Source organism: Triturus cristatus, chromosome 6, assembly GCF_964204655.1.
Source record: "Triturus cristatus chromosome 6, aTriCri1.1, whole genome shotgun sequence".
NCBI classification, from domain to species: Eukaryota; Metazoa; Chordata; class Amphibia; order Caudata; family Salamandridae; genus Triturus; species Triturus cristatus.
This window is the reverse complement of record NC_140589.1, coordinates 835,128,959-835,152,770: the sequence shown is the minus strand read 5'-3', so window position 1 is coordinate 835,152,770 and position 23,812 is coordinate 835,128,959. Positions and strand designations below refer to the sequence as shown.

Sequence of the window (23,812 nt, the reverse complement as noted above, 5' to 3'; positions counted from 1 at the left end):
GTTCTCAGCGGCCTCATTTCAGCATATCTCAAGGTCTAATTAAATCCTCATTACGATCTTCTAATTATTCCAGTACACTGGGGCTTTCATGGCACGATTCCCTGATGGTGCATTAGATGAAAAGGGTTAAATAACCTGGGTTGGTTTTGAAACTCCGGATCACTTTCAGGCCTTTAGAAGCCCATCAGCAGCGTCATGAATATTTAAGTATGCACTGCTGCGAAAATTAAAAAGGGAAAACAATTACGGGAGGAGTTTGTTTAAATTAAGTTTGACCCGTGCACACTTGACCTAATAAATAACGTCTGTGCATAATGAGCTTCATTGTGTCATAAAACTGCCCAGGTAGGGTGGAAGGCCGTGGCCTGCTGAATACACAGAGAGCACAGGACCATGGAACTGTCAAGGTTGGTTCCCAGTATGGTGAATGCAAAGGCAGAGGACAGGGATTAACAGTCCGACAACTTTGAAATTAAACGAAATTAACACATTTCACACTCAATGAAGTAGCCAAGGTTATCATTTTGCATAGTCAGTAATGAAGTTAGGCCAGTCGGGTTCTGCGGAAGAGTTCAAGACGAGGGACTGCGCTAGCAACGTGCAGAGGGCTAGAGCTTCAGTGCGGAATGTGTACAGTTGAGAATGTTCCCCTCATTTTTATGTTCTCACATTATCTACTAACGGGAGCCAAATCTGCACAATAAAGCTACGGGAGGTGGTGGCAATAAAATCGAATGCCAGCTTCATCTGTGCAACATAACGTGGTGGAAAACCACAGTCCAACGCTGCAGCATGACTAGAACTTCCATTAATGGATGAATACCCGTAGAAACGTTTGGGACTAGGACAGGTGACTGGCAGATGTGTGTCCAAGGACAACCATAAGCATTACCTGGTCAGTTCTCCACCTGACCATGGAAGTTCCAGAAGCTTCATTTGAGCGAGTTTGGTTCACCGCAGGCCAATGAAGAAACATCTAGATGGATGAATTCCTCTTCAGCTGGACACGAGGAAGGTTTTTCAAGGAAAAATTATTTTTAAAACAAAGGGTGGAAGAATATAAAAGATCAATCTGCTGAGTAAACTTAAATTTCCAGGATACAAATTTGCCAAGAAAGCAAAGTTAACCTACATGATGTTGAAATCTCCACAGCATGGTTTCCAGATCAAAAAGGACAGCAATGATATTCCTCCTTGATAGGACCACGCATATCCAAATCTATTGAAAAACCTCTGCAAGGCAGTACTCAGAGAAGCAATGGGTGTCAATACAAGGTTGCTAGATAACTACATGTCACAAGGACACGCCATATATGCGCTTCTCGGATGTTCTTTTGCAAAATAGTTCTCATGTTTGCTACCATAGCTGGTTTATAAAAGTAGACCAGAAGTACAAGTCTCAAAATGCAATGGTTTTAATTAAATTAAAGTCGAGGACAAGTGCTGTCACAGGCATTGACAGGGCTCAGGGTGAAGCATTTTTGATTGAGCCCCCTAAACTGGAATGTTATCGACCTTGGAAGGATGTCATTATGTGTGGATCTGCCACAATTCAAATCCGTGACTTAAAGGTTGCACACAGATGTCTATAGTAAGCTCATTAACCGACTAATTAGACCAAGAGCACACCCAAATACAAGTATGTTTAGGAATAGGTGGAATATGAGCTTGAAGCAAGGAGATTCGTCAGGTGTCATTTGTGCATTGCAAATAAACAATGCATGCTGAAGTGTTAGAGTTTTTGTGCATTTGTGTTTTGTGCATCATTAACTATATGAAGAATGTGGTTTTACTCTTGATTACACATGTACACACTGATATAGTGTCTTTGAAACTCATTTCCTATGACATATAGAAGTGTGTTTCATAGTTCATGTTAAAAAGGAAAATGTGTGCCTTGTCGCCATCTTTTTCAAAATGAATGTCTTCTCCCTGTATTTTCACTGTTCGGTTATTTCTGCTGCACAGGGTCAAGCAGAGTCGTATTTATTTATTTCCAGTGACGACGTTCTTACTGTTCTTGATGAAAATCTACCTAGCACGGTCACAAAACTGTATTTCTGTCAAGTCCTTCCACTAGCTCAACGTACCCTATTCATTCATAATAGTTAGCTGTTTCTTATGCAACCAGTTTGTTCTTCATCTCCGGATGACATTAGCACACAGTGAGCCGAATCAATATTCATTTAGTGGGATAGTGCTTAGACGCTATGGCAATAGGACATTTAGTAAAACTGTGTTCTGATTTGCTGAGAATGTTACACTTTTGATCCCACCCAGATGTGTAAGCACTAACAGACTAAGGAAGCCTCGAAAAAGTACATAGAAAGAGAACAGAGTTTACTTTGGCTGGCTTTAACCACATTGAAGAAAATTCTACATTCATATTTCTCCCAATTATACATTCATTATTTCTCCCAATAGAAAATATTGAAAGGACCAATTATAGGCACTGTTATCAAGACTATAATGGCTAAAATGCGTTGTTATTGCTGTTGCCAATAAAAGTGCACAACGTCGTTTCTCTTGAAGGAATATTATACACACAAACCTATATACGCACAAGTTTGGGTATGCTTGCTTTGCCCCAAAATGCAGTGGTGTAAAATCCCATATTTCACAGGGACCAGTGAAATATGGAAAATATTTAAATACTTCACATGTTCGTGGGAAATATGGTTTTCATCACCATAAGGGCAGCCCCTAAACAGTGCGGTGCTTTACCATTGTCATGGCCACTAGTATAATTATGCAGTAAAAGTTGCAGCCAGGGAATTACATAATTCGACTGGCTCGGACTACTGTCCATTGTTTTATTAATAATCTATTTATGAAATGTAAACAAAACCTAACCAATAGATTTCTAATCGTTGCCCATTATTAGTGGCACCCTAAACAGAACAGCTTCAATCACTTCTCCTTTTTACCGACTGAAGGTGTTTTGAACAATGCAAAGCGTTTCCCCCCCTAAATTCAACATTCTTGACTGTACAACCAAGCGTTTGCTATTGTTTTATTTTGCCGATAACCAAAGAGTTTAGTCCAGTATTCCGCTTACTATTTACAATTAAAACATCATCTCCAAAGAAAGACCATGGTAAGCAACCCGTACATGTCTGCGTGTCAGCCATTTCTTGCTCCCGGATGTGTGCAGTAGATCAGAAGGGGTCTGTTTACACATGTAATGTAGGAGGCAGTTGTAAAGTAGAGGTCATATCTTTGACAAGGTGTTCGGCGCTTTCTATTGCTCTAGTATACTTAGTTGACTTGCCGCCTGCAATGTGACCTGTTAACACTTCTGTGGACTCCGACTTAAACATTATTGAACCCAAGTACCCCCACAGAATGGCATATTTTTTCCATACCTCTGGGTACATGCCCAGGCCCCCATTCTCTGGCTGAGCGCCGAACCAAATGCTCAGACCAATCACAATGCTGCATTGTAGCGTTGTGACAGGCTCATGGAAGCCTGGGAGCCCGGGCGCTTCCTACATCCTGCTGCAGGACCAGAGACAGGAAGAAGAGGACAGAGGAGAGGTGCCGGCCATCATAGGTGAGTTTTTTGCTTTTTTAACTATTTTCGTCATCCCCCTTGCATCTCCCTGCCCCGCCACCCAAGTCTGGTAGCAGTGGCTACTGCCAAAAACACATTACTTAAAGTAACTGCACGAACACAATCATGTTCACAGATTTATCACTAAAGTGTGAAGGCCAAATTCTAGTTCATTACCACAGTACAGCAAATTTGCCATGAGCAAAACACATTCTACTGCCTCACAGATTGCATGTGACAGTTACTTTACACAGGAAAACAGCTTTTCCAGTAGTCACATGGTCTATTCAAAGTGAGTTTCTCATACGGAACAAATTTAACCCCTTACATCCTACTCTTGGCTCCCGAGTCATGTCCACTCCCTAAACTCAACAACAGTAATAAATGGCATACTACACTTCGCACATCTGCATGTATCAGATATGATATACATGCACATATAATAGGAGAAAGGCTGCTTCAATTAACCTTGCAATTTACAGATATCTTCACAGACATGAAAGATTATTAGACTGCAGTATCACTAAATGTCCCTGCAGAAAGAAATTCATAATGGAGGTTGTTGGACCTGCGCCCACGAGCTACTATCATTAAACACACTAAATGTAGTTACAAGTCTACAATACAGGTAATACCTGGATGTCCCTGCAAATATCATATAAGTTAAATAATGTGTATTTACCTTCTCAGCGTAGATAATTGTCAAAGTTCAGCTGCTGAAATTTCACAGATGAGGTCATTAGTTAGGGGATCGATAATTTAATATTTGTCTTATGTGACCATGTGACTTTTTTCTCTTTTAAAGTTGCTTTGATACTGATGTGAAAGTAAAGATTCATAACTTAGGTTAACAAATGTTTTTGCGGGGGCGTGGCTAACCACCAACGGGAATGGCTGCTCGGTAGCTTTGCTCCGGAGCGCCACTCCCAAACCATCCTGCAATACCTGATTCTCGCCGGCCCGATCTTCGCCTTGGTGCTCTTTGGGGGGCCGCAGTGGTGCCCAGCGACATCCTGGCCAAGTTTGCGGCAAATTGACGATGCTGTCCTGAGTGAGCTCCGTGGACTGGGCTCTCGCTGGGTGCTTCCCAGCGGAGGGTGTGTCAACGCAGCAGGGCCGCGCCACGCAAGACCGCGGCTTCGGCCTATCCCTCCGGAGCTCCGCGATTATGCCACATATTGCCCATTTGATGCTGCAATCCACCCGGAGCATAGCGGCTGCACCCGAGACACTCAGTGGCCCTAGGACTGACGTGGGCCTATTGACTGCGGCAAATGACTCCCGAGGTGCTATCGTCGGCGCGCTGAGGGTGATTTGCACACTTGGGCCGAAGTCCCTGAGGCCTACGCTTGTTCTCCGGGGGCCTGAATGAAATAGACCACCTGTATTGACCCAGGACAGCTTTGGACCAGTGACCAGGCACCGCCTTACCGGCACTCAGTGCTGTCCAGGAGTGGGCGGTTGAGACCCCGAGTGCGCACCATCGTGCTGCTGCTCCTCGCGGAGGTATCACGGCCTGGTGAGTGGTGACGGAGGCTGCGGCGGCCCCAGCGTCGTGCGTTGGGTCGGGCCCGGGACGGCCCAGAGAACGGCCCTGACCACGGAGTGCCGCCTCCGAGACACATCCTGCTTGCTGCCTGCGACATCAGAGGGATGGCCTGGGGGCGTTGGGCCTAACTACCGCCCCCTGGAAGAACGCCCGACCCAAGAACGGTCTGAAGCGGCCCGGAGTGGGCGCCGACGGATTGCTGTGTACTGCTGGAACACCCTACCCTGCGGAGAGACTCTGGGGACGCCGGTGGCCTTGAAGCACGCCATTTCAGGTGGGACGTTCTGTTGCCTGGGGGATGCGGAGATAGTCACTACGCTTAGGCATTGCTGCCACCGTCCCACTGTCTGGAAGTACTGCTGCCCAGGGACTGTGTGAGACCCCTGTGGTTGGATTGGACACACGGGGCGGGCGAGTGGAGTGGTGGCCTTGATCGCTAAGGCCGGCTCCCACGTTGGTCGTCCACCGCCAAGGGACTTGTGTATGGAGTCTCCCTTGCTAAGCTTAAGGTCAAGCGAGCCCCGTCATCTCTCTGCGAAAGCCAACAGGCCGGGTGAACGTCTTCACTGCAGGCGGCGGGGAGTAGCGGTCGCGCCCTGACTCCAAGTGGTGCTGTGGTGATAAGAAACATGGCCACCGGGCGTACAAACCGGACTGCGACCCAATCCAAGCTGGAGAAATTTTCCTGGCAGTAACAGCAGACCGAATATCGAACAGAGACGGCGACCCCAGGTGACACTGCGGAACCCTCGAATAAAGATCTCTTCGTGGCCATCATGGCGATACGGACCTCTCTCGAGGTGAGAATCGACACAGTCCCCACTGATGTGGCCCTGATCCGGGAAGACATGAAGAAGGTAGTGGAGAGGGTGGCCACAGTAGAGAACACCACAAAGGAACTGGCCAATGACACTGCACTGCTCAAGAGTCAAGTCACCGAATTGTGAGCCTCCCACGAGGCAATGGCCTTGATCGACTACGAAGGGAGAATGCGGCGCAACAATGTCCGAATTATTAGGGGTGCCGGAACGCTCAGAGCTGCAGACCTTTTTGTCGAGGACCTGGCCCTTAAACATCTCCAACCTAGGGGCCTCTCCAAATGTTTTACGATTGAAAGAGCTCACCGGGAGCCGTGGGGCGCCCAAAGCCGGGTGCGCCCCCCGTCCTCTCCTTGCTCGAGTATTTAATTTCTGGGACCGGGATGTAATACTTCAGTCGGCGAGAGATGCCCCACCGCTTACCCTTGAGAATAGCAAGATCATGTTCTTTCCGAACTACACTCTGCGTGTACAGAAACAGCGCCGTAGCTTCTTGGACGTGAAACGGGCCCTCTGAGAACAAGAAGTCAAATACACCATGTTGTTTCCTGCCAAACTGAGAGTGGAAGCCAATGGGAAATCGTGGTTCTTCACTCGTCCGGAAGATGCCTGGGACTGGCTAGAGGGCTGGCGCACGGTCGAGAGGAAGACGAAGAAGGGGCTCTCAGCGGCTGATGACGTACCAGATTGGCGCCAACAGAGGCGCTCTCCTCCACACTCTGACACCGACTCCCAGGGACATACAGGCGGACGCTAAGCTGCGGTATGGTAAGGTTGCATGGGGTCGGTCCTGGCCCCTTGGGGTTCTCTGGAACTCTTCCACGAGTGGTCTCGAATACAAGGCCTCCGGACGTGGGGATTGCTGAGGCGCCACTTCAGGCGGGGGATGAGGGGTGACTCCTGGTCTACAAGTCCAGTACCTGACCCTGGTCCAGTGGACTGACCCTGGCGATCGATGGGCCTCCCGGTAACTTCGATGGACGGTCTCGTCTGCTATGTTTCAGCCATATGTTGACTGTTCTCTTTCTGGGGTATGCGGTCGCGGTGTTCCGGACTATGGGCACCACGAAATAACTGTTCAGGGTCAGCTTTGTGCCCTTGTATTGTGCTTCGTTCTTGGGGGGGGGAGGGGGGGGAGAGACCGGGCCGAGGGAAAACACATCTTCTGACTGATCGTGGATGGATGGGGAGGGGGGTAGCTCACGTTCCCTCGAGTTGTATATGGGTGGGCGACAGGTACTCTGCATGTTTTGGGTGGCGGGCGGTTCTAGTCCCGTCCGGCAGGAAGGTGTATGTTCTTACGAGGTGGGGTAATTTTTTTTTTTTTTTGGTGTTCTTTGGGCAGTGAACTTTCTGGCATCGCTAATATTCTGAGTGGCAGTGGTGTGATGGACAATGGTACTCTCTCATGTGATGGGTACAGAGTTCAGGATCGTTTTGGGTCAACCTTGGACGGTGACTGCGATGCTGTGGGTTCGAATGGCGCGTTGATCACAGACCCCCAGGAGATCGCCGACGCGTTTGCTGCGCATTTTGAAGACGTCTATCGGGTTCCACAGTACTCGGAGTCCTCGTGGGCGACGGACCTTCTAGCCACTATCGAAGTGTCGAGCATCTCGCCGCAAGATAGGGATGACCTAGACGCGGATTTCTCAATGGAATAAGTCCAAAAAGCAATCTCGGACGTCCGGTCGGGCAAAGCGATGGACCCCAATGGTATGCCCATCGGACTTCTTAAACCCATGGCGGTGAGGGTGGCGCCCCACCTATTAAATTTATATAACGAATGTTACGAATCGGGCCTGCTACCGACCGACATTCGTAATGCAGCCGTAGTGGTGATTCATAAACCCGGCAAGCCGGCGGAAGAGTGCAAATCTTACTGTCCTATCTCGCTGTTGTCGGTCGAAGCGAAAATCCTCGCCAAACTAGTGGCCAATCGATTGCTCCCATACCTACCCGATTTGATCCACCCAGATCAGTCGGGCTTTATGTCTGGTAGAAATACGGCCAGGAATCTCCGTCGTGTCCACGGGGTGTTGGAAAGAATCGGCACGATTGAGGAGGACGCAGTCTTGCTGTCGCTCGATGCCACTATGGTGTTTGATACAGTAGACTGGGGCTACCTTTTCACGGTACTGGCCCGTATGGGTTTGGGCCCCAAGCTGATCGGGTGGATCAGGTTGTTATACCGGCAACCCATGGCGCATGTTCGGGTCAATAACCACTGCTCGGCCCCCTTTCCCCCCTGACGGGGCACAAGGCAAGGTTGCCCACTATCGCCACTTCTCTTCGCCATGGTGTTGGAACCCTTGGCAGTCTGGGTGAGGGGTGACCCCGAAATCAGAGGCCTCAAATGGACTCATGACCACGAGGATCGGATATCGCTCTATGCGGACGATATTTTACTGTATCTGGCCTCCCCGGCACGATCCCTGCGTCGGGCTCTCCACATTTTCCACATATTTGGGGCACACTCGGGATATCAGATGAATTGGTCCACATGTCAAATGTATGCCCTGAGGAGTGACTCCCCCATCTAGCCCTATAGGGTATGACATTCAAGTTGTTGATCAAGGCTTTAATTACCTGGGCATTTTTCTCACTCCCGATGCTAATCTTTTTTATGAACGAAATCTTAAGAAGCCCTTGCAACGTTTGAGGTCGGACGTCATGCATTGGAGGTCATTGCCCCTGACTCTGCTGGGGCGCGCCTCCTTGTTTAAAATGCTCACTCTCCCGCGCTTTCTCTATGCCCTAGAAAACGCTCCTCACCCGATCCCGGACTCTTACTTCTCGCAAATTGAAGGGGTGGTGCGGGAGCTGCTCTGTGACGGCCGCCCCCAAGGATGGCCGTCTCTAAACTTACTATGGGGTGGTATGATGGGGGTATAGGTCTGCCGGATCTACGCCTTTATTATCAGGCATCGCAGCTGGCAGCCATCAACAGATGGGCGTTCGGTCCACACGATGACCCTAATTTCCGGACAGACCGCTGGCTGCTGGGGAAGGGGGGGATACAACAGGGCACTCTATTCGAACCATCGTAGATTGCGGCTGACCGGCCCCATGGCTTGCACGGTGGAGGTATGGCACAAAGTCCAGCGTAAGCTGGGGTGGCATAACCGCCTCACTAAGGCTACCCCGTTTACAGACCTACAAACGAAAAATCACCTCGCTCCCTCTGAGACCTTTAGATATCTACAAATCAGCCACGCAATTGACTCAGCCCTCCCGGGGATGCTCCCCTTCCAGATTCCTCCTCCTTGGAGGATCGCCTGTTGTTAGATCTCATGGACCGTAAAGCTATATCCCTTACGTACAAGAAATTAGTGAACAATCGGACGGACCCAATGCTGAAACTGAGGGGGAGCTGGGAGCGCGACCTGGGGGAGATGGAAGATGATGACTGGCGGACGGCGCTCGCTTCCCCTAGGGAGGTGGCGATTCCACTAAGACTCCGACTGGTTCCGCTTAAGGTGCTCCACAGGGTCTACTTTGATGCAACGCTATTGTTTCGATTGGATAGAAGACCGGACCCACTTTGTTTACGACGCTGCAACCAGACTGGTACCTTCACGCACATACTCTGGGACTGCCCCCTCATCCAAACGTATTGGACAGATATCACTCAGCAACTCACCAGGGCCTGCGGTAAGCCCATTCAATCTTTCCCCTAACGTTTGCCTTCTTAATATTTGGGACGCCACAGACCTTACCCAGACGGAACAATAATGGGTGACTATGGGGTGGACCATAGCCAAACGTAATATTGCCCGGAAGTGGGGATCTGATGTGCTGCCACAGGTGAGAGACTGGGTGACCGACATGGACTATGCCATGGTGGCCGAAAAGACGGTGTTTAAAGGGCGAGGATGCCCCAAAAAGTGGGATAGTAAATGGGGAAAGTGGAATAAATATCGGGGTGATATTTGTATTTCTCCCACGGTGGAACTGAGAAGGGAGAAGGGGACACTGTTGGATATACGGAATGGAGTAGAGGGGTCCTAGTCACCGAGTGGCCACTTTTAGAACTCCAGTGTGTAAATACCATGCATCTGTTCTCCATTGCTTCCTACCTCTGTAAAGATGTAACTATTGTTATGACTGCCATGATTTCGGACTGGACTCTGTGTGAAGTATTCTCTTGCTGAACATCATTGGTAATGTGTCCTATCGTATTGTCTGCCTTGCCACTGCTAACTCTGTAATGTCTGACATATCTGCCTTTCATTATTAATAAAATTGTTTTTAAAAAAAATGTTTTTGCGGGTTGCTGTGTGCGCTCTAGCGCATACAAACACAAATACATGGATATACAGCAGAAAAATACTTGATTGTGCCATATAACACACTATAGGCATTCATATGTAATTCAAATGCCAGCAGCTCAAGTCTCGTGGACGGATTAGGTATTCAAGGCTGTGATATAATTTTAGATTCTTGCATTCCGCTTGCAGCATGCTACTGCCTGCTCTGGATCAGATCCAAGCACATTTCCTTCAGTGAATATCTCCAAGTCATGTTCTTTCGTGTTTTGCTTTTGGACAGGCAGCCAGAAACGAAAACAAAACAAAAAAAGTAAAGGAAAGAACGTAAGGTATGCAAGTATCTGGTCTACGAAAAAACCAGTTCTGCAAAACCCACATTTGTGCCAGAGGCCTGAAAGTCCGACAGAAACCACACTGGATATGAAATGACAAACTGGCCTAGGCCTCTGAAACTCTTTAAAGCACAGAGACCAAGGATTAAATAAAAAAACACTTAGATTTTAGTATTTATTTTGCAGTTAAATACCACAACTGCATGTAAACCTTTCATAAGTCATGAAAGACGAAAAAGAAGAATGTTTGGCAAAGTTGTGCAGCCTAGAAGGACTAAACTAAACTCTTGTGTCAGCCAATAGGTCAAACAGCACATTAACTTGTGCTGGGTAACGAGTATCGTCCACTCACATTATCCCCAAAATATCCTGTTGCATGCAGAAGGAGCATACTTAAGGGCTGCTTGAGGCCCATTAACGAGGCGGTGTTTCCCAACGGTGTGGCGTTCATATCCACTAATGGGGAATATGCCTGGCTGGGGTCTGAAGAAGTTAGCCTGCTCCTTTTTTGTGTAATAAATTCATTACTGAAATCATTTTAAGATTGGTGGACAGGCTCAGGGCTTTAAGTGGGCCAGGCCCCTTCGTGTCTCAGATCCAGTAGAAATTAAAAACAGACATTGAAACGGTTCCTTATAAGGCCTTATATAACTTTACAGGCAAAACACGGAGAGATTTCTCAACTATGTAGGTGGCAAAAGTTAGGGTCAGCGATTTCATCACTTTTTTTGTATTTTAATATCAGGTTGGTATGGGTGTTTTTTTATTTAGTAAGGAAATCTTAATTGCAATAAGAAGATCTCCTAATAGGAATATGTTAGAGGACAGAAGTGTGTCTCAAACTGAAGCATGATTAAGAGTAATCATTGAAGTTGTGATAAGCTACTTTGCACTTTAAAAATGAGGATTGGAGCAATATGAATTGTCTGTCATTGGCTAAATTCGTTTTATGTTTTCTAAAGTGTTGTAAATATATGCTAGTTCTTGGGCTGTGAACTATATTGAGTCATTGTATGGAGAAATGCTAATGTTTATATGTTTGTAATTGTATAAATGGTAAGTATGTGGGGTTAAAATATATAATCATGAATTGCTTTAGGCTATCTAAAAATAAATATATGTTTATGAATTGTGTATATATTTCTGTAAGAATGTATTTCTTGGAAATAAAGTATTTTGACTTATTTTGAAACTCTTGTTAGTTTTTCACATGTTTTGCATTCTTGCACTGCCCAAGAGTGCTTGTTATTTCCAGGATGATGCGTTTCTATATTTGTTTTTTGAGTAGCATAATACTCACGATTGGTCACGATTGAGAGCTCTGGGTTTAATGCTGAAGGCAGTGAGTCTTTCTTACAGTGCCCGTCAGTGGGTCAAAAAGAATTTCTGAATAGATGGTCATCCAATCCCTGACCACTCTGCAGGCTGCACAGCCCAATGGTCAAGTATGTCAGTTGCAATTGAGATTCTGTGCAAAAGTGTGTAAAGGAGATACGCAGCTTTGAAAATAGTGACAGGGAGAAAGCAAAAGAAAATTCTGTGCTTACAGGTGAGTGGCCACATTGTAATTTTGGGGATGGTGGTGTGAAGGAGACGCAAGGAAGAGCGTTCAGAAGAGAGTGAAGAATACGTGCTGAAAAACAAAGATGAGGTTTAAGACATAGATGGAGGAGATGCGAAGAGGAAAAGGGCATACATGACTAACAGAACACACATAACGCGAGTGATTGAGACACACTGAAGGCCACTACGCCGTCCACTTGCCTCAGTAATGTTTAATTCACAGTCTCATAATTAACACACTTTCAATATCAACAAGTTACTACAAAATCATTGTAGTTACTCATTCATCTTAAACAGTTAACAGTCACCGACAAAGGCAATAGCCCTGGCTGGTTTTAGGGGTATGCCAGTTGTTGTGCTATACATCTGGGTGCAACAACAAAGCACAGCGAGGGACCAAAACACTGGTCTTGTGCACACTATGAAAATCACAAAAAATTAGTTTATATTTTAAAGCTACACCCTTTATTACATAGGCCACAGCTCTTTTGGAGACCACCCTCCCCACACATCTTTTTTCACCCTACTTAAACCCCTGGAGAGGGAGTCAAACCACTACAGAGACAATGGCAAGGAAGTTTTGATGAAAAGTCTCCCCCTGACAGGGAAGGAGCACTTTATGCAAAAATGTAATACTGGGTAGGACTAAATGTCACAGTGGTCTGACCTGCATTTTTTTGCTTTACAGAAACATCTCCCAAAGCAGGAGTTTCTGGAAAAAAAAGGTAAATGGCCCTGATGCACAACGTTTTTTCCAAGTGAGAGGAAGCTACGGCTCCTGATTATTCCCCAGGCAGGAAAATGATTTTTGGCAGCCCCAAACAGACTAGGGCAGATCTTCAGATGTTCAGATACCAGTGGCCCTATAGAAGAAGGACCTCTGGCTAATGGTTTACTATAACGGGCCCAGCTGAGGCTCCATCATCAGAAACATTTCGACATTTCTAGATGAGGTAGTGGAACCAAGGGTTTGGCGAACTGGGCGATCTGCTGGTTTACAGGGATTTCCCACTTCTGCTAAACCCTAAATTACCACGTAAATGCACATTTTTAGCCCTCTTTCATAGCCCATTATTCAGATAACACCCGACGACGTCAAATTATTCCTTCTCCAACCAGGTCCATGAGTGTTAGTGAAGTAGCTTTGAGCTTGGGTTGGTATTCCATCTATAGTTTTAAAGGGTATGCAGGCACACACGGGACAGGTGAGGATTATATATATATATATATATATATATATATATTTTTTTTTTTATCCTCCTGTGCTTGAGTAGCAGCCACCGCACACCAAACCAGAGTGCGCGTCGTCGTCACCGGTTACTCAAGCTCAATCAGGTCTATTATCACGCATCAGACTCGAAACTTTCAAGGAAGGACGACGCCATGTGGTGATTAAATCTGCTTTATTCGTCGTTTACTCGAGTAAACGACGATCTTCAAGCTCCTCACACACACACGCAGTAAAAGCAATCTTCAAGCTCCTCACACACACACGCAGCACGGACAAAGCCCTGCACAATATAGGTCCCACTTACCACAACAGTCTTATCCATTTTCACACCCAGAACAGAAACCCCGCTCTGCCGGCCTGCTATTTGCACACATCCTGCATCTAAAGACTGGCAGTCGTGCTTTCTCATACCGTGCATCCAAAGCCTAGAACAACCTCCCACCACACATCAGAGCCACCTCCTTAATCCTTGTATTCCAAAAGAAACTGATGACTGGACTCCTAGATCACAGACTCGGTTAGCACAGTAACCTCTTTATCCAGCGCATGGGCACCCTCTGGGTAAGATGAACGCTCTACAAACAGTAATGACATAACATGTGCAAGAGCAAAATGCCATCACTCACAGTAAAGAGAGCCAATGGCTTTAGTGGAGTGACCCTCTGTCCCATGTGGTAGCCTGTGGTGAGTGGAAGCAAATTGTGAGTTATAATTCCATAGATAAAAGGGTGAAGAGGGCTGACAGAAAGCCTCGTTGTGGACATTTGAATGGGGTTTAGTATGATTTTTTTTGTATATCATGAAACTGGAAGATGGATAAAGCTGTGGCTGCGACAGAACTAAAAGGACTGAAGGAAAGTCGATTAAACAAATAATTTCATAATCATAAAAGGGATCTGGAGTATTTGTTTTTTGGGCAGGTATTTTGGGCTTTGCTTTCATCAGGAAGCATATTTGTGGTTGTAAATCTAGACTTGCCAGAATAAGTCTTTAAGGTACACAAATGTGAACTGGCGGAAAAACACCTTCGATATGGGCTACAACTGAATGTGAGCCACAAACAGGTAAAACGGGCATTTGCCATGCAATAGGTCTCGCATTTACCCAAGTTTAAGCTATTGGCATTGTAAATGACAATGTCTTTTATTCATGTTTTAAAAACGAAAACAAAAATAAAAGGCATTATCATTTACAATGTCAATAGCTCAAACTTGCGTAAATGCGAGACCTATTGCATTGTAAATGCTCGTTTCCTTTGATCCTGTGGCGGTAACGGGACCAATAATAGCCCACACACTGTCCTTTCAAGCTGGGCCATTTGGCAGTACCAGAGTGCCTGACAGGCCAGTCCAACACTGCCTCTCAGTCCAAGCAGGCACACTGTGGAACTACAGCCACATCCACGTAAGAAAACTAGAAAACCACCGGGCTGTTTGAAAGGCAGTTGAACAGAAGTCTTTTTAGATTTTTGGGGAAACTAAGTGATATCTGAGCATCCACCAAGAAACCACCAGACAACCTCAAAACTATTGAACCACAACACGAAAGATGATTAATACATCTTCCAGGAGAGAGCTCAACAACATCAGGTAAAATAAATTGCATGGCACATGTTCCATCATGTGTCAAACATGCCTTTTAACCATGGGCCACAAACCAGCAGGGCACTTCCACCACAACACGGTCAGATCACTTCAAGTTGTCTTGATTCTCACCCAGTCTTTTCCCACATGATATATCCCAAAATCACATACTTCTCCAACCAAACAGGTAGTTCTAAGCTACTATTGTGGGAGACAGAGTGCCACACTAATGGCAGCTGGTAAAAATGCAAGTACCAGAAAACCGGACGTAACTTCATACATCTCTCTAGATCTTCTAGCCATGTCGACTTATTAGAACGTACCCTATAAATACAGCCTCAAAGAAGAAGTATAACACACAGTCGCCATCTAATAACCGTGATTCAGCAGGCATGACTCCTTCACAAAGTCTCCTTTAACCACATTTTATAGCCATCAAACTATTCTCGCCCAAGATGCATTTGTTGAGACAACGACTGGGACATTTTCCAGATGTGCTGGCTTTCCAGTGCTAATCACATCATTTTAATATAACTAAAGAGTTAAAAAACTAACAGTTCAAAAATTGTTGCTCTTACTAAAACTATTTCACTCAAGTAACAGCTTGGATTGCAGAACCATAGTACCGGGGAACTTAGTCGGAAGCTCTATGAGAGCAAAGGAACACAGCACACAATAACATACAATATAACACATTAAGCAACATCGTATGTGCAATCCCACATTTATAGTGGAGAACTACTTTACAGCTATCAAAATGTAAAGTGAAAACCAGACCTGGGTAAACTACTCACAGTTGATATGTGACTCCATTAAATTTGATTACCTTTCAATATTGCAGGTCGTAAGAGACAATCGCAAGCTACGTAACACAGGGCAAAAAACATAAATGAAACCCCACCAAGTATTGTCGGACCTGCCCAAAACCTACGCTGAACAAGCCGTACCACTATCAGACTGACATCAAATGGTAGGTAGGTATCAGGGGCATAGCTATCAATGGTGCAGCAGGTGCAGTGGCACCAGGACCCTTTACACTGAGGGGCCCATTACAGCCCTGATATTTCTGTCCTCAATAGCATTAAGACTTGCTACGCCACTGGCAGGTAGCGGGCATGAGAGCTTGCACGACGCATTTCCTAACATTCAGTATCCTATCTCTCACTTTTTTTCGCCTGAAACTCACGCATAGGTGCCTCCAGCCTGATGATAACACAAGAGCAGAACTTTTGTCCACGTGGACAACATCGACACTACCCGTATGGGCCATTTGACAGATAGTTTTCCAACAAAGGCAAGGAGTGGCGTGATAGCCATCCAGAAAACGCTTCAGCGCCTCGCCAGGGCTTAGAAACACTATATAAATGCAGTTACAATACAATCAATTTGTCTGCGTCAACCAAACATGGGCAGCTTCGATGAATTTGGTTCTGTCACACCTTCATTACCTCAATAAGAAGCTTCAAATCTTTCAGCTGCAGACATGTAAAATTGCACAGGAAGTCGAGTTTGTGGTGGTTGGTCCTGTGTTTAACCTCACTCAGCGTTTACTCCCTGCTCCAGCCACTGAAACGCCGCCGCTCCCGCCAGCAGGTAGCACGGGTAGCCACTGGACAGGAGGACACTATTTCGCACCTTGGCAGTGCACATGGTGCGGGGGCTCCAACACTTTAAAATTTTCTATGTGAAAAACCACGGCAAACTATGTCACTCCTGGTCAAATGCCTGGGCTATTAATGAAAGCCAGGAAAGAGAGAAGACACTTTTAGAAAGACATATCTGGGCGCACGAGTGCTGCTTCGGACTTAGGAGCAGCTCGGCAACATGCTGGAAGCCTCACGCTTCCGACAGCGGCTGTCCCTGGGAGGCTGGCCTGGGTAAAAGTGTAGAGTTGTAAACAGGGAGGGACATGGACAGGCCAGCACTGCCTCTGACTGCTTCTTTGCTCAAGACGGTTTCGCTATTAAGTACTGTCCTTACAGAAACATGGCGTAATGTTTAGCATGATCAGCAAGCATCGCAATACAAGCATTTACAATGCAATCCCAATTACATTGCAGAGCGTGGTGCCCGTGAAGAGGCTGCGCTCATTATCAAAGTGTAAAAAAAATAAGCATTTTCAATGCAATAGGACTACGCAGGCACGGGAAGAAAATAGTGCTCACAATCTAAATAGAACATGCCATGCAACACTCAAAGTAAAGGGGCCAGTAGCCATGGAAGGATACAAATGACGACATGTCCATAATAAGGAGGGACTAACAAGCCTCAATCAATCAGACGGCAGCATTTATGAAAGACAAGGACACCAGCCAATTAAAACATGGGCGGAGCTTCCACTCCATTACTGCATGCCTCGCAAAGCGAGCAGCGCATGTGCGCTGCCGCTATAGGCTTGACCTAAAAAAGATAATAACGTCTAGCAACTGTGAACTAAATATTTTACACACCTCTTTCTTGCGGCATTGGTGACTGGCTCAGGGCAGGATGTGAGTTGGATTCGGACTGCACGTTGGGCGTCTGAGGTGGTATCTGGCTACCTAGAAAAGGCACAGAAAGAAGACAGGAAAACAGAGTTAATTACAATAATCAACTAAATAAACTTATTTTTCACTTTCCAAAATGCCCTCAAAATTAAGAGATCGCTTACACCGTTCAGTATGCATTATAACATGTTGTCAGTATAATTGAAGAGTGCAAAATGCTTTGTAGGGTTCTTAATCCATCCAACACGACCCAATAATTTACAAAAAATACTTCATCATAAATGGGAGCTTCATTTTAGCACCCCCTGCTGGCCCTATCTCCAAAACACAGCTTTTTAATGGTATCAGGGAGAAATGCACTTTCTTTACACCACCCTAACCCGCAGGCTGTGCGACTTTAATAAACATTGCATGTGAAACATGTAATCAGTACAGAACTGGCCAATTCCAATAGAGTTGTGGTTAGAGGATGGACGTCTTGGCGCAGTAATGGGCAACTGCACATTTATATCCAGAAATAGCTGCTGGTTACAGGGACCCCTGTATGATAGTAAACTTTAGCAACCACTTATAGATGTGGTCGAGTAAATATTCAAATTAGTGGTGTTCAATCTGTTTTCAAATATCCATAGGCGAGAGAGAGAGAGAGAGAGAGAGAGAGAGAGAGAGAGAGAGAGAGAGAGAGAGAGAGAGAGAGAGAGACAGAGAGAGAGACAGAGAGAGAGACAGAGAGAGAGACAGAGAGAGAGACAGAGAGAGAGAGAGAGAGAGAGAGAGAGAGAGAGAGAGAGGAGGTCGCTGGAGTTAGCTGACAATGGCAGTTATAACATAACATGCTCAATCTGAAAAAACACTGAAATCCGTCAGTTATTGTTCAGCGCACTATCTGTAACTTGCTTATTACCTCCCATATTACGTCACTTATGACAAAACTGAGGGGTTGTGCACAGGATAGCACCTTGTCATAGTAGGGCTTAAGGGGGCTAGGAAGTGTACACTCTATGAAGGGGTGGTGCAGAGGGTGAACACAGTGCGCAACAGATCCTTTCCCACCCCTATGTGGTTGGTTCTCCATGAGAGGTCAGCCAGCAACAAAGGGTTCGGTACAGGTTGATGGCTATGATAAGTACGGTGTTAGTTCCGTCATCCTTAGGGTGCCTACCCCCAAACCTTTTGCATGCTTAACACCTCTTTTTTGCTGTATTGTTTTGTTGGCCTTAGGATGCTAAGCACTTTACCACTGCTGACCAGTGCTAAAGTGCATGTGCTTCTCCCCTAAACATGGTAACATTGGTGTATACCCAAATGACAAATTTAGTTCACATGCAAGTCCCTTGTAAAATGGTACAACATATACCCAGGGCCTGTAACCTAAATGCTACTAGTGGGCCTGCAGGACTGATTCTGCAAACTCGCACAAGTAGCCTTTCAAACCTGTCTCAGGCCTGCCATTGCATGGCCTGAGCATGCAATTGTCTGCCACTTCGACTAGGCATTTAAAGCCACTTGCCAAGCCTTAAACTTCCCTTTTATTACACATACATCACCCCTAAGGCAGGCCCTACGTAGCCCTAATGGCAGGGTGCTGTGTAAGTAAAAGGCAGGACACGTACTTTTAACCTTTTCCTGGTAGGGACAAACACCCAAATTCGTTTTTCACTACTGTGAGGCCTATTCCTCTCATAAACTAGCATAGGGAATTCCTTAATGCACTTTTAAGCTGTAATCCCCGATTAGAAAGGAGTAGTTGCATCATGTGTCATATCTTTGAAATGGTACTGATAAATCCTCTTTACTGGTAAAGATGGATTTAACATTACTGTTTTAGAAATACCACATTTAGAAAGTGGACATTTCTCTTCTCTTACTGCTGTGTGTGCCTTGCAGCCCGTCTCCAATACACGTCTGGGGTTGGTGACAGCTACACTTTGTGCCTTCCGTCTAGACAGCCACAAACACTGGAAGGGTGGGTATGAACAGAGAACTCATCTGCATTCTGATAGCTCTTCCTGGGCAGGACGAGAGAGGGGAGCTGACACACCTGAATTGGCAGTGTCCTGTTTCCCATACAAAGGACTGATTACCCCCTATTGAGTCTGGAGCCAGAGCTGGGAAGAAAAGGGGACCTGTGCCCTTCAAGTGCCTGCTATGAAGTCACCCCCTCTTCAAGGGCACAACTGGGTGTAAGTACTGGGTCTCTGACCCTACCAAGAGAGTACACTATTGGACCTATGAACACTGCCAGGAGTGAAAACTGCTGTGCTATAAAGATTGTCACTCTGCTTGACTACTGCTCTGGAAGAACTGCTTTTCTGCTTTGCTGTGCTGCCCTGCTGCTCTCCGCCCTGCTGAGGACAAGGAGTGGAACCATCTCACTTTGACCCAGAGTGCCTCCAAGGGCTTGCTCCTGTTCTGAAATCTCAGGGCCATCTAAGATTTTGTTCAACCTTGCAACAGCACCTGGACTTTCCCATCTGTGAGTCCTGCCCTGCCAAAGGTGACAATCCTTGAATCCTCACTTTGAAGGGTCCTTGAAAGTGAGCTTCTTCTGTGCAGAACCATAACAATCGACACAGTGACGGCTTTGCACCAATCGAAACTGACGCATTGCCCTTCAAAGCCAATGCAGGAGCTGATTGACTACATCAGTTCGATGGACTGTGCAGCTCGATAACAATGGACAGTGCGACTCGACGTCAACGCATTGCTTTCCTTGTTAAGGGGTTCATCGATGAAGCCTTCATCGCCTGAACCGATGCAATGAGTTTTCAACATCAACACTTCCTCCATCTGCAAGGTACTTTTTCAGCTGGACCTGGTGAGTCCTAAAGCTGGCCTGCCCTCCATTGCAGTCGGCCTGAGGCTTAGATTTACCCTGGTCCAGGGGCTTCAAGTAACCCCTAAGCTCTATTTGCTTCTAAGCAATTCATTTTGATTTACTCTTTAAAAATTCATAAATCTGGTTCTACTTATTGCATTGTTATAGTTCTGGATTTGTTTTATTCATAGAAACATATTCTATTTCTCTAATCCGGTGTGGAGTATTTTTGGTGTTGTTTTCATTGTGTGTGTCTGTGTTAGCATGTGTGTGTGTGTGTGTTTTGCACAAATACTTTACACATTGCCTCTTTAGATAAGCCTGACTGCTCTGTGACAAGCTGCCATAGGGTGAGCACAGGTTATCTTTTAGTGTGCATCTAGGTTACCCTGACCAGAGTGGTGGTTCCTGCTTGTACCGGGTGCATACTCGGACATTGAGAAACCCTATTTCTAACATAGGTTCTTGGCGACATAAGAGGGCTTAGGTGTATAGGGGGAGTTGGCTCTCTGTGAAGGGTAGTGTACAGGGTGCAAACAATGAACAGCACCTGTGTGCTTGTTGGTTCCCCATAAGAGGTCAGCTATCAGTGGAGGCTTCAGTACAGGACAAAACCTATGCGTAATAGAGACTTGGCCATCTACTCCCTATTGGATGGCCAATAGTGTCCTGAAGGAGTGGGTTCACCGCGAACAATTTTTTCGTGGGCAAAGCCTGTTCGTAGTAGAGACTTAGCCATCTAAGAGGCCTTGAGAGTATAGCGGCAGTGGGTTATCTGTGAACAGTTGTGTGTATGACGAAGTCTGAGCGAAGTAGCAACTTGGCCACTTAAACAGTCTTGGGTGTCAGAGTGGGCCCTCCATGAAGAGCTGAGCACAGGATGAAGGCTATGCGCAGTAGGAGCTAGGCTACTTAAGGAGGCTTGGGTGTATGGAGGGCTTGCAAGCCTCCCCATAACTGTAAGAAGGTAAGGGTACACTTCTACACCCCCTTATATCTTGTTTTTTCAGTTTCAGGAAATGAGGACTGATAATGGTCCCATAATGGCAACCGCAACATCTCTGGTTGAGCGGTGGTCAGCCAATCAGATTATTTGGCCCCAAAAGACCAAGATGGCTGACTGGGGAAAAAAATCTTCTTGGCCAATCAGATCACTATTTTTTTTAATTAAAAGTCTGTGAGTACTGTGGGACCAACCGCCCAGATATCACTAAATTTTGAACCCTAATTTGTCAAAAATGGCAGAATGGATTTAGACGAAAATCAAAAAGGCATGCTTTCTGAGTAAAGGTCTAGCTTTCTACCAAATATGGTGTAATTCTATTCAGCCACTTTTTTAAAAACTAATCTTAAAACTCTTATGGGAATCTGCATGGGGAAAACATGTTTTGGGACCCCACTCCTTCCTTTTTCTCAGTCCCTCGCATGACTAATTAACCAAAAGCTTTCCAGGAAGGAGCTGATGTGGATGAACTTTTTTGGGGGTAGTTTGTGTTGATTCATCAAACGGAGCTAGTTATTAGTATAACAAAAAATGCTCTTCCAATGGAAACTCTGGCCTAACTATAAGTACACGGCGATGACTGCCACTGTGTAATATACATTGCCACAACAAAGTGAGAGGCTCAGTTGGAAATGCCTTGTGCTCTCATAGGCTACTGGGTGGATGCGTGCGAACACCCACGCACCACCCATGGCACACCTCTCTGTTGCAGAGTAACGCAAGGCAGTGATTTGCACTACTTTGCATTACTCTAGATTTATCAAGCCACTCAGGGCCATGCATGGTGGCCTTGCACTGCTTGCTAAACCTTAGTTAAGTTTTGCGTCATTCTGGTGTACCCTTGCGTGGTGGCAGGGTGACGCAAAACCCTGATAAATATGGGAGTAAATGTATATGTTGAGGCACAAATTTTACATTGGGGTTGCGTCACTTTTTGGCAGAGCCAGGACGCAAAATCTAATGTATTAAATATTGCAACGCACCCAAATGTACTCATGATAGACCTTCTAAACATATGTGTGAGGTCTTTAGTTCTGATGTCACTTCTTGTGATGCCGCATCCCGTAAGGTATCGGGTTGGGAGTCCACTTCCATTGATGCCATGTGCTATGTCACATGTCTTGATGTCATGAACTGTGATGTCACATTCAATGTTGTCACTTATATACTTCTAACCTTGGTTAGTACCCCCCACATCTGTTTTTGAGAACTTGTGCCCTGAAAGTAATTCAGTGTAAGGTCTATTAAAACCCTAAGCGGACACTGTAGAGCATGTTGGATGACAAGTGGAAAGCTCAAGTCAAGTGTTCAGCACAAAAGCCAAAAGTGATGATTTCATCAGCAGCAGACAGGGGGTGCAGTAGGATCAGTCACGGGCATGCAAAGATGAAAATGCTAAAAATAAACTTGATGCTTCCTGGCTTCCTCCCCACTAAACCCCATGAGGGAGCCTGTCTCCATTCCAACCTATGATGGGCGCATTCGTGTCATAAGAAGTAATCGGCCAGGCCTTTGCATTCTCAGGACAGGCCTGCTTTTTTAGGAATCAGAGATGCGTTTTGCAGCACTCAGCATGAAAACGTAGGTCTCGACTACTTCAACAGCAAGATAACAACAAAAATGTTCAGCTTATATGCACAGAGTTCGAGTTCCACCGACACCAGAGTTAGTGAATTCGGCAGCCATATTGGAGCACCCCAGCCCCAACACCGAGGCGTGCTTACTGAAGTTGCAACATCACTCTAGGTCCTTATGGACACTATCCAGTCCTGAACTTTTCATCGACAAATGTTTGATTTCAGGCATTAGTCTAATTAGTTCAATAGAAGCAAAACAAGACTTCAGCACCCGAATACATTTGGCTCGAACACTGAGGTCAGGAATTGGAAACCCTGTTCGTAATGACACAGGGATGTGGTCAACCAAGCACCTATGTTCACCACAGATATCATCTAGTCAGCGTGGAGTGCAGCTTCCTGCTAGTCGCTAAGCATGGAAAGGGAGCGCAGAATTCTGGTTGCGGAGGGTAGCCCTGTCAACAGTTAAGTGGATCTTAGGCAATAAGAAAGCTAGCACGAGAGACTACACCCCAGTGGCTCAAGACTGTAAAGAAACTGTAAAGAAACTGGTATTTGACGTTCACACACATGTAGTCTCTGCCCCGGGCAACACTGTTAAGACTGTAATTAGTAGAAAACAAATGCCAAAATTGAAGAACATGTTTACTGGAAAGCAGCCCCAGCTTCATAGCATACGAACACGATGCTCTATAAGCCCTGGAGAAAATTATGAAGCAGATGATATAGAAACAACTGAACAACTCCTGTAACATCCAAAAATCATTTGATTTTATTCCCGAATGGCATTTATTTATCTGGCATGTTTTCATTCATCCCCTCAAGTTATGAAGAATCCCGCTTCATGCTCACGCAATAAAGAGAGTTTTGTTTGGTCGATGCCTCTCATTTTTTCCCACAAGCACATGGGCAGTAGTGAATCGCCAATGTTGGGCATGGTAAGCAACAAACACGGAAGGGAGGGAGCCTACAGTAAGGCGATGGAGTCACGAGGAGCACCAACAGCCACAATGAACCCCTGGTCTTCC

The 23,812-nt window shown here is 45.9% G+C and overlaps 1 protein-coding gene across 5 annotated transcripts in view; it reads right to left on the bottom strand.

The window, feature by feature from the left end:
• ARID1B (AT-rich interaction domain 1B) overlaps nucleotides 1-23,812 on the bottom strand; it is a 736,193-nt gene that overhangs the window by 152,259 nt on the left and 560,122 nt on the right. For all 5 annotated transcript variants that reach the window (XM_085611434.1, XM_085611437.1, XM_085611436.1 and 2 more), the window contains one exon: nucleotides 17,351-17,440. In XM_085611434.1, coding sequence (XP_085467560.1) covers nucleotides 17,351-17,440 — 90 coding nt within the window. The remainder of the gene's footprint in view (nucleotides 1-17,350; nucleotides 17,441-23,812) is intronic.